Source organism: Anarhichas minor, unplaced genomic scaffold (genome assembly GCF_050575085.1).
Source record: "Anarhichas minor isolate MPS153535 unplaced genomic scaffold, ASM5057508v1 ptg000136l, whole genome shotgun sequence".
In the NCBI taxonomy this organism is placed as follows: domain Eukaryota; kingdom Metazoa; phylum Chordata; class Actinopteri; order Perciformes; family Anarhichadidae; genus Anarhichas; species Anarhichas minor.
The window spans coordinates 12964832-12985026 of NW_027466582.1; the positions used below are offsets into that span (position 1 = coordinate 12964832).

The following is a 20195-nucleotide window of genomic DNA, read 5'->3' on the forward strand; positions in this document are numbered from 1 at the left end:
ACAGTTTTCTCAATAAGTCCAGACAATGACTGATATACATGTGTTGAGGACGTCGTTGACTCCACCCATACTGAAAATTAGACATTTTTACTGTCCCAATTAAGAGATATTTCAAATTAAAACTCATACATTTGTACCAAGAAACGGGTACATTTCTGAATATTTGAGGTGCTATAAAAAGGGTTTTCTTAATAATTCCAGATAATGACTGATGCATATCTGTTCAAGACATCGTTGACTCCACCCATACTGAAAATTAAACAATTTTACTGTACCAATTAAGAGATATTTAAAAGTAAATGTCATACATTTGTACCGAGGAACAGGTAATTTCTGAATATTTGAAGTGTTATAAAAAGTATTCCCTCAACAATGAGTGTTTAGGCTATGGCTTACAGCTAATAAAAACCCCAAATTCTGTATCTCAGAAAATTAGATATTACATAAGACCGATTAAAAAAAGGATTTTTAATACAGAAATGTTGGCCTACTGAAAAGTATGTCCATGTACAGTATGCAGTATGCACTCAATACTTGGTCGAGGCTCCTTTTGCATGAATTACTGCATCAATGCGGCGTGGCACGGAGGCGATGAGACTGGCACTGCTGAGGTGTTATGGAAGCCCAGGTTGCTTTGATAGCGGCCTTCAGCTCGTCTGCATTGTTGGGTCTGATGTCTCTCATCTTCCTCTTGACAATACCCCATAGATTCTCTCTGAGGTTTAGGTCAGGCGAGTTTGCTGGCCAATCAAGCACAGTGATACCGTGGTCATTAAACCATGTATTGGTGCTTTTGGCAGTGTGGGCAGGTGCCAAGTCCTGCTGGAAAATGAAATCAGCATCTCCATAAAGCTTGTCAGCAGAGGGAAGCATGAAGTGCTTTAAAATGTCCTGGTAGAAGGCTGCACTGACTTTGGACTTGATAAAACACAGTGGACCAACACCAGCAGATGACATGGCACCCCAAACCATCACTGACTGTGGAAACTTCACACTGGACCTCAAGCAACGTGGATTGTGTGCCTCTCCACTCTGCCTCCAGACTCTGGACCTTGATTTCCAAATTAAATGCAAAATTGACTTTCATCTGAAAAGAGGACTTTGGACCACTGAGCAACAGTCCAGTCCTTTTTCTCCTTAGTCCAGGTAACTTAGCTCAGGCAACTTAGCCCAGGTAAGACACTTCTTACGTCTCTGGTTCAGGAGTAGCTTGACACAAGGAATGCGACAGTTGTAGCCCATGTCCTGGATACGTCTGTGTGTGGTGGCTCTTGAAGCACTGACTCCAGCCGCAGTTCACTCCTTGTGATTCTCAACCAAATTCTTGAATGACCTAAACCTCAGAGAGAATCTATGGGGTATTGTCAAGAGGAAGATGAGAGACATCAGACCCAACAATGCAGATGAGCTGAAGGCCCCTATCAAAGCAACCTGGGCTTCCATAACACCTCAGCAGGGCCACAGTCTCATCGCCTCCGTGCCACGCCGCATTGATGCAGTAATTCATGCAAAAGGTGCCCCGACCAAGTATTGAGTGCATACTTTATACTGTACATAGACATACTTTTCAGTAGGCCAACATTTCTGTAATAAAAAAACTTTTTTAAATTGGTCTTATGTAATATTCAAATTTTCTGCGATACAGAATTTGGGGTTTTTATTAGCTGAAAGCCATAATCATCAACATTAAAAGAAATAAACACTCGAAATATATCACCTTGTGTGTATATTTTCTCAATTCAAATGTATGATTTTTAATTTGAAATATCTCTTAATTGGGACAGTAAAAATGTCTAATATTCAGTATGGGTGGAGTCAACGACGTCCTCAACACATACATGTCAGTCATTGTCTGGACTTATTGAGAAAAAACTTTTTATTACACTTCAAATATCCATTTATTAGATATTTTCTCGATTCAAATGTATGAGTTTTAATTTGAAATATCTCTTAATTGGGACAGTAAAAATGTCTAATATTCAGTATGGGTGGAGTCAACGATGTCCTCAACACATACATGTCAGTCATTGTCTGGACTTATTGAGAAAACTGTTTTTATTACACTTCAAACATCCATTTATTAGATATATTCTCGATTCAAATGTATGAGTTTTACTTTGAAATATCTCTTAATTGGGACAGTAAAAATGTCTAATATTCAGTATGGGTGGAGTCAACGACGTCCTCAACACATGTATATTAGTCATTGTCTGGACTTATTGAGAAAAAACTTTTTATTACACTTCAAATATCCATATATTATACTTTTTCTCGGTTCAAATGTATGAGTTTTAATTTGAAATATCTCTTAATTGGGACAGTAAAAATGTCTAATTTTCAGTCTGGGTGGAGTCAACGACGTCCTCAACACATACATATCAGTCATTGTCTGGACTTATTGAGAAAACTGTTTTTATTACACTTCAAACATCCATTTATTAGATATTTTCTCGATTCAAATGTATGAGTTTTAATTTGAAATATTTCCTAATTGGGACAGTAAAAATGTCTAATATTCAGTATGGGTGGAGTCAACGATGTCCTCAACACATACATGTCAGTCATTGTCTGGACTTATTGAGAAAAATATTTTTGTAGCAAAATGTCTTAATTGACCGTCAGTCAGGTATTATTAACTTCCAGCAACCCTCAAATCAAAGAATAGACACTTTACGCACAATTTAGGTGTATTTTCCCTTTAACTCAGGAGATGCAGGTAGCATGTTTTATACTTAATGTGAATATAATTCATTTAATCTAATTTCATTATGCAATATGTATACTTTGTTGGCATCTTATTTTGAAAACCGGATGTTCGTCTGTAGAAAACCGGAAGTTTTCACGTTAATCTTTCCGCTAACTTTGCAAAATCTTTCGCTCGCTCCCGTCCTGTGCCGTTTGGTTGCGTTTACCGTAAGTTTCAGCGTATAGGTGCACTACAATTTAAGTGTCTGCTGAGTTGACCACGGAGATCTGAGTGTCTGCTGACTTGACCGCAGTCACCATGACAACTACAGATTTCTAGCATCGTCAGAGGACAAACGGTTCGCTGCTCCGCTCGTGATTTAGAGACGATTACTCTGTAAAATACCGTGTTTTAAGTGAGTATTACGGGGATATAGTTCATGTAGGAAGGCCGTTTTTTCTCCCTGTGTGGTTGCGTCGGAGGCCAGCCGGAGGCAGAAGAGGGGAGACGCCGTTTAACAGAACAACATGGCTCTCTTTCAGCATCCCCGGCTGCTGCTGCTCGCTTGTGTCGTGCTGCTGAACGCAGTCCGACGTATCGACACCCGATCCTTGCCCATATCGGATCTGAAATCCAAAATATCGAGCGTGGAGGAGCTCTTGGAGGAATTCCGCAAGCAGCTCCAGCAGGACCAGACGTACCGGGCGGGCGATGCGCTGGACTCGTGCGTGGGCGACTTCAACGCCGTCGGGGAGCGCATCATCCGGACCAAGGCCTCCATCGAGCAAGGGGCCACCTTCCTGTTGGCCCCGGACCGGGTGTACACCTGGAGGGACTGTCTGCACGCCTGCTGCTCCCAGCCACACTGCACCGTGGCGGTGGTGCAGCAGGACCTGAGGCAGCCCGGGGACAGCCTCAGCTGCTACCTGTTCAACTGCACCTACAGGAGCAAAAATGTCTGCAGCTTCGCCCCGCAGCAGGGCTTCACCGCGTACAGCCGGACAGCCAACACCACGCAGGGACAACTCCCTGTTTCATCCAGCGGGGCAGCCAGGGGGCCCGGGGCAGGACATGTTGAGGACGATACACAAGGTGGGGGGGATGACAACAACAACAACCTGAATATAAGTATTGGTCCATATGATTGATAATGATTTAGATGTTGTTGTGCATGCATGGATAGCCTGTTTGTGTTGATATTAAAATCCTGCAGGGCCATTTTTTACAATTATCCTGGATAGATAATAAGTTAGTATTAGTTATGGACAACCAATCAATATGCTTACCCTTCTAGATGACATACCCATGGTTTATTCATTAAAGCTTAAATGATAGTCTTTAATGTTTCATCTTCAACTAAAACACTGCTGATTAAATTAAAATATATAACGGAGGAAGGAGCACAATATAAAGGTTTTTTTTTGACTTAACATTGCAGATTTTATAGAAACATGACTTATAATGTAGGAAACAAAGCATTACGTAATGATTTGTAATGTGGTTCTTTGTTTTCTAGGAATGGTATAATGTATCATAGGACGGTTTAAGCAATATTTACTCTGATGTATCTATAGAACAGAAATTAGCCCTCCAAAGTGGGTTATCTAACTTTATAGTACTAAAGAAAACGTGTCTGCAGTCTCAGTTTATTCTCTCTAGTATGTAAGATAATCAAATTGCATAGAACAGCCACTAGCAACTGCTTAATCTTGATAAAGCCGGCAGGCTGGGTTAATGATTTGCAACATTATATAAGGACACTGAGACCAGCAGCAGGTGTTTTTATGGCAATAGTTATCTTATTTATTGACTTACTAGTGATACTGAGCTGATTTGTCAGCTGATTAATTACCATTTAAGTAAAGTAAAAATACCAACTATTATCTTATTCAGCTTTTTCTAACATGAGGTTTTGGTGCTAACAAAAGAGTAAAATTGAAATAAAGTAGCCGTGTAGTACACATCCTCTATATTATCTTTTTTTTTTCCTGTGTGATGTTCCAGATGTGGATGAGCCTCCTCGCAGCGACGCCGGACAGGATGTGGTGATCCAGCTGCCCACAGACTGGGCCGTCCTGGACGGACGGGACAGCGTGGACGACCATGGGATCGACCACTATGAATGGACCCTCGTCAAGGGGGACACGGCCATCAATATGAAGGTCAGTGCACGTCAGTGCACAAGACATCTTGGTATTAAATGTTTGTATACAGGTTAATTTCGGCGCATCCATTTGAGTAATGAAAGCCTGAGAACACACACTGGAGGAAACACAGAGTGAATTAAGAAAAGATACAGGGGTTGCTCTATTGTTCTCTCTTCTCTCAGGGGATCAGCTGATTCTAACATTTTAATTTGCAGTATGAATAGTCACTAATCGCTCTGGCAGACACCAGTGTCAAATTGCTTGTTTGAATAAGTCAACAGGGCGGCTTGTGTCCAGAGCTCCATAATACCTTGCTGTATCAACAGAGATAAGAGTTTATCCCAGCCTGCTCCAAGGACATCAGCCATGTTGGAGCCTGCCCGCTGTTCACAGCCATAGAGGCAACATGAGGAGTGTCTAATACAATGTGTCCTATATACTTAAGTAATTGAGATGTTGTTTTTTGGAAAGACATGTTGCTGCTGAAGTTTTCAAGAAGGAGTGAGCGATAGGAACATATAAACCTTCATATTTTTGTCCGCTGTAGATTGTATCCATCTCTTTAGCACCACAAGGAGTATTAGGTCGTTTTGAGCAATGATGTAAATATATAAGCAGGGCTGTTTTACAGCAGTATTTGATTTTTTTATAAATGTGATGAAGTACTATTTTCAGGTATTTATTTTGCACCTCAATTGTATTTTTTTAATAGATTAAGAATCACAAACAAAAATCTTTTCACACTGTCTTGGCACAAAAATAAAATATCTGCACGACTACAGATTAGTAGGTGCTTATAAGAGGGCAAATGTGTATTTTTATGGTGTTATGCAGTTATCTAAATGAAAAAAATGTATATTTTTCTCAAACAAATACTGTTTTAAAAAGTGTAGCCTACACTAACTTCAATCTGTGCACATGTGATTAATTAAAACCTGATCATTTCTGTATGTGTTGAAGGCGACTCATCCAGGGCTGCTGAAGATCAGCGGACTCCAGAAGGGAGTCTACACCTTCCAGATGACCGTCACTGACACAGTGGGCCAGAAAAGCTCCGACAACGTCTCTGTTACTGTGCTGGCACCAAAACACCAAGCAGAAGGTGAAGTGTTCAACAAAACATGTATTGTGTGTGTGTGTGTGTGTGTGTGTGTGTGCAAAAAATATTGCTGCTCAGCCAGTTTAAATGGCAGCACTGATGATGCTACAGCATTAAAGAATATATGTAGTACTTTCAACATTTTCTAATCATTAAGAGCTGGGTTTATGTGGTCCCAGTTTAAGACTGTTACAAGATGTATAACTGTAACTTTGTTGTGCCCACAGTTTGTACAGGTCTCTGTTCAAAGTACCAGTTCAAGTGTGATGACGGCTGCTGTATTGACATCACGTACGCCTGTGATGGGAAGCAACACTGTCCAGACCGCTCCGATGAAATCTTCTGCCCAGCCTGTAAGAAACCCTTGTTGTTTTGTAATGGTGAACATCTCATGTAGTCTCTTGTATTGTAAGGATCAGTTCAAGGAATTCAAGAACTTCATTAACTAGTTTTTTTTAGTTGACAGCAACAGGAAGTCAGTGACCCACCCTGCCGATCTGCCTCAGCCAGAGGAGGCAGAAGAGGATGGCTCCATGCTCCAGACTGGGCCCAGAAAGAGCATTGAGAACATCATACCGCCTCAGGACAGGAGCAACGCCGCTCTTCCACAAAGTCCCAGTCAACAGGAGGCTTCAGCCAGTCAAGGTAAAGGTTGTGTTCATGTTGAACACCTTAAAAAAAAGTGTGTGATACAAAACAGAGTGCTCGTTCCAAATACAGGGTCGGGTGGCAATCTACAAGCATCACAATATGATCCTCCATCGCTGAGTCGTTAGTGCGGTACCCGTTTGTAAAGAGGCAGAGAGAGAGTTTTTAGTGCGTGTCTGGACATAGAAGCAGATGGAGGCCCTGTAGGCAGCCGTTGAGTCACAGCACTCAGCTCAAAAGGGCTGGCAAAGCCACAGGGACACTCAGCATTCCCTGGGAAAGCAGCTCTTTGCCAGCGTCTTCTCCGAGGGCTGGAACAAAGCCCCTCTGTCCGCTCCGCCATCTGATCCCTGGATCAGGCTGAGACTGACCAAAAAAGGGCTTCTCCCCCTCCGTCGGTATTTTACGGCAGGTAGTACATTCTCAGGAGTCTTTTCTTCATTTCACGAATGCTCAGTCTGACGTCTAAAAGCTCGTCTAGCTAAGATGATACCTCGTTGTTTAGGAGAAAGAGAGGACAAGTCAAGAGAAATGGCGTCAAAAATACTTTGACATTTGCTCTTGGTTGGTTGTGCGTATTGTTGTTGATGGGAATACGTCGACTCTCCTCAGGCTGCAACTTCACTTTCCCTGTCTATGATCAATAAAGTTTATCTTATCTCAACTTAAATCTGCATTAATTAACTGGACATTTAGAGGCAACAAGCTGTAAACAACTTCCCCTCTTTCATGTGAGATATTTAAGTTTATTATGTATTAAAAAAAAACACTTACTGGTGCAATTTGTTGACAAAGTAATTAGTTTCTCATTAGCCACATCTTGTGCCCTCCATGTGAGGAGAAAATAGTTCAAAGTTGATGAGTGGTGTATTGTGCCTGACTCTCTCTCTCTGTAGATCCATGTGCTGCGTCTCCGGTTGTGGGACCCTGTAAAGGCACCTTCCCGCGCTGGTACTATGACCAAAATGCGGGAGAATGCAAACACTTCCTGTATGGCGGTTGCCAGGGCAACCATAACAACTTCCTCCAGGAAACTGACTGTGTCAGTGAATGTATACAAAAGAGTGAGAATCTGCTTCTTGTCAATTTATTTTTTCAATCTAATACACATTGAACACATAAAACAACTGTAATTCTTTTTCTTTTGTTTTCATGGAAACATCTTTTAGGTCCAGCTTTCAAACCAGCAACTGTGGCTCCTCCAATCACCAAACAGACTGAGATAGGTAAAGCCAGAGCGCATTTCAATACAACTTTATTGACATACCAGTAAGTGTTTCCAAATCTAAATTGTTAATGTGCCTTTTTCTTGGAAGCTGCCCCAAAAGTATCCCAGAGCCAGGCAGAGAGCAGCGTCCCCGTCTCCAAACCGTTTCCCGTGATAGGAGGGCATCCAGTACCAGAATCAGGTATAGTTTGAGTTTGTATGTACCTCCTGTTCTTGTTTTATGTGTCATGTTCTTCCTAATTGTCTACATGGCCTCTCTTTCCCCCTGAAGGTGCAATCCTTCCTCTGGCTCTCGGCATAATCATCACCGCTCTGCTGCTGCTCATGATCGGCTGTCGTCTCAGACTCGTTGGACACAAGCTGAAGAAAGCTCGACCCCTCACCACAGAGGAGTCCGATTACCTCATCAACGGCATGTACCTGTAGCCAATCAGCCGGGGTCTGAGATCTGAGAAAGAGAAACACGGCCGTCGTCGCAACACAGCCTGAGCCGGAACGTTTTGAATTTGCACGCTGTGTTTCTTGCAGCCCAGTGTCTGTAATTTGTCCTCATGTCAGGTTGGAAACACCCCAACACGTTGCTGTCATGAACGTTTGTGAACATCGCCACACTGAACCCCTCTGACTGCTAAAACCGCTGCAGATGCTGCCTTTAAAGCCATTGACACACATTTAGACGCTTGTTAATTCACATTTATGTTGTGTGATTTTGAATCCACGATGGATGAATCGACATTTGATAATGAAATACTGCTGTCTGCATTGCCCCAATGACTTCTGGGATACATACAGTACAAGAGGCTATTTTGTGCCCTTGATTGAAATTCCTAAAACACAGGTTACTTTGATATTAAACATTATTTGCACAAAAATATGCTGTATTTTTTGCCACTGGGTGGCACTAATGTGGCATGCCTGTGCTGCACATGTTACTTGAGTTAACTGGTCTGAAGGGCAGAAACACATTGGAGTGCCTGTTATAGTGCACTTTTTTTGACTGATTAGGAATCGGCAACAAATTATTCTTTAAGTTCCTCAGAATCATACAAAGCCATAGTACATTATATTGGTCAAATTCTATCTCTGTCTAAATTGTGTCGCATATTTTTTGTTATTAACCAAACTTATGTGGAGTATCTACTATATTTGCGCACATGTATTCCCTCTCAGTGCTGTCTTTCATGTGAGATATTAAAGTGTGTTAAAAATAAAAATAAAACACTGGCGCGATCTGTTGACTGAGTAATTTACAACAATGCAACACTTTATCTTTTCCCACATGTTCAGCACATAATTAAATTACCATTGAAGCCTTTATTAGCTGTTTGTATATTTTACAGATTGAGGGGTTTACAATTACACACAAACTACATGTAGTGTTTATTCCAAGACGAGACTTATATTAGTGTAAAAATGGTGCAATTAGGCTGTCATATATGGGAAAAATTTAAAAGAAAATTAAATGTAGAAATCATTTAAGATCAGCAGAGCATCCATTACCCTTGATAAATAAAGGTTAGATAAATAATTAAAATACAAACTATTTTTGGTGGCTGGTCATAAATGTCTTTGGGGGGATGTGGTTGTGGCTAAACAATCGGGACTCCTGACCTCAGTATTTCTAACATACTTTATACAGATTACTACGACTTTATAACTAAATATATAATCAAACGCTATGTTGCATCCTGCACACAAAGGATTAAACAACAAAAAGGCAGACAAAAACATAAGCATCTCTTTATTTTCATGTGCCATTCCAGAAACTGTGACAGCCAAATAGCATCCGTCATCCAAAACAAAATGTGCTTTTCGATTTAAAGAAAACAGACATTCATTTGCTTTACATTGTTGAAGTTTATTTTGGCAAAGCAGTGACTATCCCATTTAGTAACAGTCGCCAGAAGAGCCTGCGTTTAATCGTTGATGGAAAACCAGCGGCAGGAAGCGGAAAGCACAGCCCTGTATGTGCACGTGCATCGGTGTTGTTAGCGCTCGGCTCTCTTTGGAGTATGTTCGGTGTGATCCAATGCGTTGCTTATTCTATGTGTAGAATGACGTAAGAGTGCTGCACATCAAACGGGTTGTGTGGGTCAGCCATTGTGTTGCCTGTGTGTGTTCCTAATACTGCTGGCAGCTCATATGTTAGCAGAGAAGTCTACGGTTAGATGTCTCACACACACACACACACACACACACACACACACACACACACACACACACACACTAGGTGAGTTATCTAAAGGATCCAGGCTTTCCTCGTCGTTGTACCGTGTTCCTCCTACATTCAGCTTTGATGCTGCTGAAATGTAACACTGTAAAAACTGCTGATTGCATTTAAAATGGTAAAACCACCAAAAAAAATAAAAAATCAAACCCTAAAATCCAGCAGTTAAAAAGTATACACAACCAAAAGGATGCAGGCCTGAACAAAAAACAAAATGTCCCTCCAATATTTCTGTGCGGAGCTTCAAGCAGTCTTTCTTCCCAGCGCCTCTGGCGGTCAACAATGACACTCTAGTCCATCGTTAGACTTAAACAAAAAGAGCATGTTTTGTTACGCTTTGAACAAAATGCCATGGGCTGTTTGACCCCATCCAAGTTCTCTCCAGGTTCAAACTTAAAGGTGGATTATGGACCGTCTTCCTCTTCAGAGTTCATCCCTGTGACAAACAGAAGTCAAACGTTAGCAAAAGGCAGACAAAGAAGAGCGGCATGCCAGAAACAACCATGCAAACACAAAGTCAAGAGTTCCAATCACATGCAAAATGCAGTTATCGTTTTATTTTTGTCTACATCTCACAGAAGATCAAACAGAATAGTGGCGGAGTTTGGTTTTAGTGGGTGATGAGCAGCCAAATCAACAAAGTGGTCATGCTCTGGAAAACCAAGCATATGACTTCACGCTGCAGCTATTTCAGTTTCTCTCGTGTTTGGGTACCAAAACGACTATGGTTTCAAATTGCATTAGTCAAGCAGGTTTTGTTGAACCAATTTGGAACCGTGGAGTTAAAAAAATCCTTCGATGGAGGAAACGTGCAGCTTAGTTGGTATGGTATGGAAGAAGCAAAAAATGTCAGAACAAGCAGCAAAATGCAGCCCCATTCCTGATCCGTTGCCTGCTCCATGCCACACCATTTCACCTTTTTGCCAATGTGAGAAGGAGAGAGTGAGAGGAGGAGGGGTGGGGGGAGAAAGAAGTCACTTCCACCTGGACCACTGCTTGTCTTTGTCTGTTAAAGGCACATAAATCACTCCCATCAAGGGCTTCATTTTGGTGCTGCCGTCCTCCAACTTGTCGTACTGCTCCAGCATCTGGTTCCCTCCCGCCGGGCCAACGGGCAGAATCAGCCGACCGCCGGGCTTCAGCTGGTCCAGAAGCTGAGGGACAAAACAAGGTACATGCAGTGAGTCAACAGCACGATGATACAAAAGGACTGAACCAACATGTGCATTTCAAAAAAAAGAAATTCCAGGATTAAGAATTCCATCCTTTTTGAAACAAGATGTGTGTGCATTAGTTTTTCTGCACTGGTATTGATTTGTTGCTTTGAATTGTTTAGTTGCAAGTATTCAGAGACTCACCGCTTGGGGGACATTGGGTGCTGCTGCGCCAACATGGATGGCGTCATAAGGTGCTTCCTCAGTGTGGCCCATCCGCCCGTCTCCCACTGAAAGACACACACACACGCAAAGTCATCCTGTTTCAAAGATATAAAGCTGGATGATAATATCTTCACTCAATACGTGGAATCTGTATCAGTAATGTGGCAATATGTTTGAGGGTGGAATCTCGTTTATTTTGCAAAGTACATGAACACATCTGGAGACTTCTAAATCTACAACTGAAGTCTTAAAATAGCTTAATCTGATATCAGCCAAAAAAAAACAACAAAGCAGCTTTCTGTTGTTACTTTCAGACTCCAAAGTGTTTGTGTTTTGTTTGACGTGTAGGCGCAATAAGCTGTAGACTCAGCCCACAACTTTTCAGGCTTCATAAACTCCTTCATGTTGTTTTTCTTATTTTCTCTTTTGCGTGGAGTTATTGCCTTTTTATAGTTAGTTTATTGAAACTTTGTGTAAATACTGACAGATTAAAATTCAAAAAAGTAACAACAGTGTGTTTAGCGGCACCCAGCAGATGTTTGGTAGTTTTACACAAGTAATAACCGACAGTGGAAAAAAATAGTTTTAGTTTTTTTGTTGGCTGGTTAAATTGAGGGGAAAAATACTGGACCCATAGAAATAAAAATATTTCTATAACTATAACTGGACCGAAAGTAAAAGTTTGCCCAACCACACTCTTTTGCCTGTTTGTATCAGCACTGCCACCCTCCTGCAGAGCAATTGAAAGCAGGCACTCACTGCTCAATTATTTAGCACTGCATGACCGCTCTACTCTACTGAGTTACTGTATGTTTGGTTGCCCACTAAAAGAGGAGACAGACAGGACTAAGAAGCATTACACTGTGGCTTGTCTAAAAAAAATTTAAAAAAAGTACAGACAGCTGACATTTTTACAACTCCGATAAGTTCCAGAAAAAGACAAAAACCTTTCATCAAAGACATCTTACCTAATAGCGTGACTCTGCCCGATGTTATCAAGCTGGGGTCATCTTTCTTCACATTAGTTACAGACTCATCTACCAGCTCTTTGATGTGATCAATTCCTATAACTTTCCCTTTCGCTCCAACCTGTAACGCACGAAGGGGACGGCACAACATTAGACACGTTTCCTCTCGTTGTACGCCGATTGGTTGACACGCCAATTAAAATCAGCTCAAATCAGTCAGAATGGCACCGAAGACAAATGGTCTGTGTTTACCGTCACGTGTGGCTCACCATTCGTGCGAAGCAGACGGACAGGATTCCACTGCCGGAGCCGACGTCCAAAGCTTTGGCTCCCTCGTACAGCTGCTCGTGTAGAAGCTCCAGGGCGTAGGCGTGCTGGGTGGAGGGGAGGCAAGCTTTACAAAAAAAAACTGTTCACACTTTGTGATTCACAGGAGGCAGAAAAACTGACTGAGAGTGTTTTTGAAGTCATACCATGTGTGGGGCGCTGATGGTTGCTTGATAGCCTTTTGGTTAAAGAGAGATTTTGTTAGTTCAGACCCGTATTGAGAGTCCAGACTGTGCGGCGATGCGCGAATGATGACGTGAGCAGACGTACCTATTGACTGCGGCGAGTCCATGTACGGATTACACCGAGAGAAGTGGGCTCGGTCTGTGGCCAGCATGACTTCATAGACCTTGTCGGACTTAATAATTCCATTTTCTGGGGATGCAAAAGAGTTTGTGTCACTGTGTGTTATGGAAACGAGAACGAGTACAAACACCAGCTAGGAATATATTACATCATCTTGCAGCAGATGCAAATGGTAATTCATAGAATTAAGGCATTACACAACCAATTACTACAGTTAGTGGTTCCTTCAGGGTTGTGCCATACGACAACATTTGCAGTGAGGATTGCTATATATGCCTTTATAACTCTGTCTATTAGACCATTGGGGGCAGGACTGCTTTATGGCAACATTTTGTGACACTGTGAGGATGATGATTCACTGAATTCACCAAAAACAGACATTCCTGTCTGGCTTTCAAACCTTTTCAACAATTTCTCATTTGATTTTCCAGAAAATGTATTATATCTCAATATGTATCGATGTCGTGATAGAGGACTTTATCCATATCTGGGAGAACAGTGGAAACTACTGAGACAAAGTATGAAATATCTGAGAAAATGTGGGACTAAATGAAGTACACAGGGAGGAAGTTCACAGCAAAGTGTTAAAGTTGATGGACGTGCGGTGGAAGAAATTTAAAAAGCTCCCTAAAGAAGTGTTCGTGTCTTCAGAATGAACCCTCATAACAGGTTCCTGTAGCTGGTGCCAAAGGCAGGAAAAGCCAACGACAGCCGGCGCTGCTCTCATTACCGCCTCCGTTCGCCATCAGAGATACAGTATGTCACGCTTTAGGATACATTACAAATAAACCATGCACGCTGCTACAGGGACACCTACTAGTGATTTCGGGAAATTAAAATAAACCCAGACTTCAAGCTAACCCCTTGTCTGCATCACCCCTTGGTGACGCAGACAAACTTCATGTTGTTTCTAGGCTTTAACACGAAGTATTCATTTTAGATAGAGACGCGTCTAATTTTCCACCAACACAAAAGTGGGTGCAAGGTTTGAAAACAAATGCAACTGGGTGAACTACTACTGCTTTCAGTCATGAGCACTGGTCACTGGACACAAACAATTTAAAAGAAAAGTTGTGAATTAGCATGCATCCTGAGTGTGACCTGCTTAAATCCAGTTTATGCAAACTCTGTGTCCAGCGAAGTGTTCAATCAGAGGGAGCAGAAAATCAAAGTAATGACTAAGTTACAAAGTAAAGAGCAAATAGAATAAGAATATCTACATATATATATATATATATATATATATATATATATACTTTACTTGTGGATTTCCAGCATGACACAGCTTTATATACCGACGAGCTGGTTTCAACTTCCTTATCTTTTTTATTTCACCATGCATGACAACAACATATGGTCAATAATAAACTGACACATTGAATCATATCTGGCAAGAAAGATAAAGAAAGGAAAAAGTGCAAATTATGCTTTTTGCTTTCGTTGAAAAGCAAACGCAGCATGACTGACCACAAAATCTGGTGCAATGCTCTGCGGACTGCACAGAATATAAATAGCCCTGGTAGACACTTTATATTGAACCTGGACTTACACTTTGGTCTGAAGATGTCATCAACATGAATATAATTTTGCTATCTGCAAGTTATCATGTCTGATCAAAGCTTGTATGTTGATAAAGTGGCACTCATTCACTGATATCCCCTCTTAACCGCCCAATGCACTATCATCTGACTGCAGAATGTAACACTGATGGTCATAGTGGACTTGGCACCGGATAGCACACAGTTACTGTTCTGTTTTTTTTTTTGCAGAGCAGCAACTGACTGCCATGCTGCCATTTTCAATCACCTTCCAACAAAGGCAATGTAGAAACTAGCCTCACATCCACAGTTGTCCGTGTCAGTCATGTGAAAGGAACGACACAGAGATAGTAGCCGTCAATGAATGTGGGCAGGGCACTTTGCAGCGCTGCTATCGCTTGCTACAACGTCCCAAATGACGCACATAGAGCTAGTAAGCTAAGATAGCCTAACACAAAGCTGAAGCTTCAGAAATAATCTGTAATTGGTGTGTTTTTATTGTTAGTTATTTTTTTCCCTGCAGCGACGGCAGGCATGCATGGCGCAAACGTGGTTTGGGAAAGGGGTGTGGAGAGAGAGAGAGGTAACGCGAGGTCAACAACATAGCTTAGCACCCAGCTAGCTAACGTTACGCTCCTCCTGGGTTGAAAGCTCAAGCCTAAAAACTACACCGATTCCGGGCGACCTGTCTGCAAAGGCGTCGGTGCTGCAGCCATAAGAGAAAAAGCATGAGGACTTACTGCGGAGGTTGTTAACAAGCTCTGCGTGGCTGGCTCCTCCAGATTTCCAGGCCATTATTAAACACACTTTGCGGAGTAAGTATACAGCAGCCGTCAGTGCCGCGCCTGCGCCAACTGTTCTCCCGAGGAAGCTGACAACCTCTAGGGCGGACGGGGGAGCGGTGGAGACGTCACGAGACATTCAAAATTAACGAACACGCCCCCTGATACAAAACAGTGACATTTATTTTTTAATCAAATATTTAATCTTTGACTTTAATGTAAGCCTCGGCTAAAATTTAAACACAGGGAAAAAGCTACATCGCTCACTCAGAGAGTGTATAATCAGATTTGCCGCAGTAACATGGACGGTGGCCGATAGGTGGAGTGCGACACCTGTTAAAGTATTTTATTTATTTATATATTTATTTTAGAGCACAAAGAAAATATGCAAAAAATAGATTCATACAAAAAAGGATATTTTTTCTATTTTATATATACTGTATATATGAAATCAAGATATTTTTTTATGAAGTAACAAAAGGGAAAAACAGACGAAGAGCACAAAAAGCCGAGCAGATATAGTTGTACACTTTCTTTAGTCTTTCTATTCATATCTAATATATATTTCAGTGATTTAAGTAGTTGGAAAAATAAGTATATATGAACATGATGAAACAGCGGGAACAGCCTTTACACTTACAATTATGAATATGATATTTACCCAAAATAATCACAAGATTGAAATGTTTGCATCCAAGTTGTCCATAAAATAAATACCATTGAAATTAAATGACAGTTTTCCAACCAACTATGAACATCAGACCAAAACAAATTAACGTATAAACATTTAGAAAATAAATGGTCAATGGTTTCAGCTTCTGAGGAACAAAAATACAAGGATCCACTTCAAAAAGACCTCAATATGATCCCACACTGAACCTGTGAATAACTCTGCGAAAAATCGCATGATTTGATAGTTTGACCTTGTTAAGCCACCGTAGTTACGTACAAAGTAGCAGGCGGGCACATTTCGGTTTGTCTCATGAATGCTAAGCTAACACCAGCAATCTTTGACTTCATTTACGGTGTTAGAAACTGTCTCTATGGAGAATATAAATGCGAAGTACGTTTCCCAGAAGATCAGTAAAACCAGATGGAGACTAGTATCGCAGTCGTCTTTGCAGCAACCAGATATCTTTGCGACTGGCTCGTGGGATAACGAGGTTGGAAAATTGTCACTTTACGTTAACAATAATGAGATTGACAAACGTCCTAGAATAATCTGGCAATTTTAGGTGGTTTTGCTAATTGACGTGCTTACGCATATTGTAAATGTCAAAAGGACTCAAGACATATTGTGAATTGTAAGGTGTAATTTCTGCGTACAAACAGTGCATGAAGACATGTTATATTATTAGCTTGAGGGAAGTGTTTAATTAATTAGTCACGTTATTTACTACTAAGCTATAAAGGCTGGCTATGTTAAATGGCTAATTAGTGACGTAAGACATTATGGGTCGTGTTCTGCTTTACTTCACATTGACAGCAATAAAAACGAGTTAAAATTGGACTTAAATAATGGAAAGATGTGTGTCTATTACAGGTTAACAAGATTTCCTTTTGGTCCATTGGGAATCATGGAAGTTCTGACATGGACGATGGCTTTGAAGGAGACCCACAGCTTCTATGTGAATACAAGCATGATGGAGATGTTCTGGACCTTCAAGTAAGACACTGGTGGGAAAACGATAAAAGGGATTTGTCGCTGTCATTGTATTTTTTGTTTTTACAGAGAACAACACAATACGTTACGTTGTTGTACCAAGAAAACAGGATCACACTCGTTAATGTAACATCTGTATTGATTTAAGACAGGATATACCAAATGTTACATTCCTACTTATAATGCGACCAACTTGTAAACTTTATTGATTTTTCTTTCAGTTTTTGGACCAAGACAGAATTGTCACAACGTCGTCAACTGGAGCAGTCACCATCTTTCGCCACCACCAAAACAGTCAGGTACACACTGATCTCTTATTCTATCATCATATTATTATTATGATATTTTCACTCTATGCTTCACTTGGCACACATCATGGCGTTCCTGATATCATTTCACAAACTGAGGATTTTATACTCAAAATGAAAACATGTTGGAAATATAAACACTGACGCAATTTGGTAATTAGGGATGGTGCATCTTTAAAGTCATTATTGTGCAAGACAAGAATATGTTATGTTAACAAACATGGGGAACTTTAACTCTAACTAGATAAACATTTGACCTGGCTCTTAACCCTGATCTTAGCAAGGAATAACTAGGGGGTAGACTTGCCTAGCTTGACGTTTATATTGTTTTTCTGAGGTCATCTGCCCATTGTGAAAGTCTGTAAGCATTAGAGATCAATATGTCTTCAAGGTATGTTATTGATGACTTTATAAACCCTTATTTAACATGACTAAAGTCACATCAACAGACTAAGGAATGGCTACACAAATATGTTGCAGTTCAAGGAAGTGAATGTCGGATTAAGCGCTTTACTGGATATAAAGCATACTTGTGGTTTGGTAAAGATTCAGAATGAGCTACAGTATGTCCTCTCTCTCTCTCTCTCTTGACTGCAGACAATATCAGTTTCTCAGTGCTGGCCGAGAGCACATCATTACCCTTGTGACAACGCTCCCTGTACCGGTGTTGTGTGCAGCAGTCCTGAGATCGTTACAGTTGGTGAAGATGGCAAAATCATCATCTTCAGAGCCGACCAGGAGGGAGTGATTCGAGTCATAGGTGAGATTGAGATTAAGCTGCTGTAGTCAGACCATCATGTCACGTTAAAATACAACACCGAATTACAATTCTTAACATATGATGGCATCTCCGGGCCATGTGAGGAACAGAGAATAATGTGACTAATGTGTTTGTTTTTTATTGGACAGAGAATGCAGACAGCAGCACGATTCATGCGGTGACCTACCTAAGGACAACAGAGATTTTGACGGTGAACTCCATCGGCCAACTCAAGCTGTGGGACTTCAGACAACAGAGCAACGCACCATCCCAGATTCTCTCCTTGTAAGATCTCCTCAGTTGCTACCAATAAAAAAACAAAATTGAGATCTCTAGATTTAGATTTTTATAAGCAGTTATGATATGTTTGTTTTCCTTTCAGGTCCGGGGATAGAGTCCCTCTGCACTGCGTTGACAGACATCCGAACCAACAGCACATTGTTGCCACTGGAGGGCAGGACGGCATGCTCTGTGTCTGGGATGTGCGACAAGGCAGCACACCCTTCTCAATCATGGAGGCACACTCTGCTGAAAGTAAGATTTTACTGTGGGCAGAAATGTACAAGTTAATTCTGACGTGGTTGTATATTATATTTCACTTTTGCAATAACTTCTGCTTTGTTTTATTTACGTCTTTCTTTGGTTTTCAGTGTGGGAAGTCCACTTCCACCCAACCAACCCAGATCATCTGTTCACATGCTCAGAGGATGGTTCACTGCTTCACTGGGAGACTTCCACACATTCAGACATGCCCTCCTTCTTACAAGGCAAGTCAAACTGTTCTGTCTGCTATTCAGTCCAAAGAAAAAACTGTGATGTGCTGCCAAGAAACGGCATTTTAAAATGCAACGTAAAAGACACATTTTACTATCATTGGCCAACAATGTTCACCTGATATGGAATGTAAATATTATAAAGGTGAGTGAAAAAGATGTGGGCTTGTCCGTTCACAGTGAAGGCTGTTGGGGAAAAGGTGCAAAAAAGATAATATTCTTCTAACATGATGATCAGTTGTTTTTATTAAGTAGCACATAGTGTCGTTAAACTTGTGTTGGATGTTTAATTATTACAATGGCAAAAGACAGGTTTAAATGTTGTAGTTTAAATAGGTATATGTGTTTTTGTCTGTTTTAAAGGATTGACATCATTTTAGAAATTGAGGGGTAGAATGTAAATAAGAACATTCACTAAAGTACTGTACATTTTAATTGAGTATTTCCATCTTAATTTCTGTCAACAGTAACCTCTGGCCTCCTAAAGCACTCAACAGATTGTATCTGAAAATAGCTTCATCAAGAGTTGACAATATTGCAGCACAATCCTATAGAAATCTTAATCACATCATTTTATATCTTTTGGTTTTCAGAGCAATCACAAACAACTGAGTCGCAGCCTAAGGAAGCTACCCACCAAAGAAATAATAGGTTTTTATCATTGTTTTCCAGGTGGCAGGAACAACAGCATGACATCTCGCAGTGCGATGGCCCCGGCTGGAGGGAACCAGTCTCTCATCAACGCCTGGCTCAGCGGAGACTCCAGTAAAGGCCGTCTGGAGACGACCCACATGCTGCCCAGCCAGACGCTGTCTGTCAACAGTTTGGATGTACTTGGACAATGTCTCGTCTGTGGGACTGACGGAGAAGCCATTTTTGTCAATAGACAGGTCCCAGTTTAAAAGAGTTGTTACTGTGCAGGACAAGATGTGGATGAACATCTGTTTGTTTGTCATCAATGGTTCAAGGGTTTTGTAGATAATTCCAAGCAGTGTGTTTCAATGATACAACTTTTGTATGGATTTCATTTCAAACTGTTTTGAATAAGTAAATAAAAGCAAATATCTCATGAGCCCAGTGATGTATTTTGTAGTAAAAAGTAGAAATACACGGTAGATCATGCTTAGATTTAGATTTTACGCATTATCTTGTCACATGGGATGCAACACCACCACCCTTAAATCCTTAAGTCCCTTTGTTGTCTTTTTTAATACTGTAGTTGCAGTTACTGTATACCTGCATCTTTCACATTAACCTGTCAAATACTGTTGTCACAATCACATTTAGTTCAAATTACCTCAGCTGAACTTAAAACATTCAATTTTTACTTTACCAGTGGTGTCCAGGAGCTACATG

At 41.0% G+C, this 20195-nt stretch overlaps 3 protein-coding genes across 4 annotated transcripts; 2 read left to right on the forward strand and 1 right to left on the reverse strand.

Annotated features, from left to right (window-relative positions):
• The first annotated feature begins 2723 nt into the window (after positions 1–2723).
• On the forward strand, positions 2724–9038 carry lrp11 (low density lipoprotein receptor-related protein 11). The gene is made up of 9 exons (XM_076083738.1): positions 2724–3778; positions 4691–4848; positions 5794–5935; positions 6160–6285; positions 6392–6577; positions 7477–7644; positions 7750–7806; positions 7897–7989; positions 8080–9038. Exons 1-9 carry the CDS (start codon positions 3214–3216, stop codon positions 8232–8234), a joined length of 1650 nt encoding a protein of 549 aa, XP_075939853.1. The 5' UTR covers positions 2724–3213; the 3' UTR covers positions 8235–9038.
• Positions 9039–9532: 494 nt separating this feature from the next.
• pcmt (protein-L-isoaspartate (D-aspartate) O-methyltransferase) lies at positions 9533–15451 on the reverse strand. 2 transcript variants are annotated; one of them, XR_012951530.1, is made up of 8 exons: positions 15294–15451; positions 12980–13084; positions 12856–12887; positions 12652–12756; positions 12383–12503; positions 11394–11479; positions 10952–11189; positions 9533–10471 (listed from the first exon to the last, which is right to left on the reverse strand). XR_012951530.1 is itself a non-coding variant. In XM_076083740.1 (8 exons), exons 1-8 carry the CDS (start codon positions 15346–15348, stop codon positions 10459–10461), a joined length of 687 nt encoding a protein of 228 aa, XP_075939855.1. In that variant the 5' UTR covers positions 15349–15451; the 3' UTR covers positions 9533–10458. The 2 variants fall into 2 exon arrangements, 1 of the variants encoding a protein (XP_075939855.1); XM_076083740.1 differs by having other exon boundaries at positions 11020–11189.
• Positions 14895–19911, forward strand: nup43 (nucleoporin 43). The gene is made up of 8 exons (XM_076083739.1): positions 14895–16498; positions 16879–17001; positions 17220–17297; positions 17904–18066; positions 18216–18351; positions 18449–18600; positions 18717–18833; positions 19512–19911. Exons 1-8 carry the CDS (start codon positions 16379–16381, stop codon positions 19739–19741), a joined length of 1119 nt encoding a protein of 372 aa, XP_075939854.1. The 5' UTR covers positions 14895–16378; the 3' UTR covers positions 19742–19911.
• Positions 19912–20195: the final 284 nt, after the last annotated feature.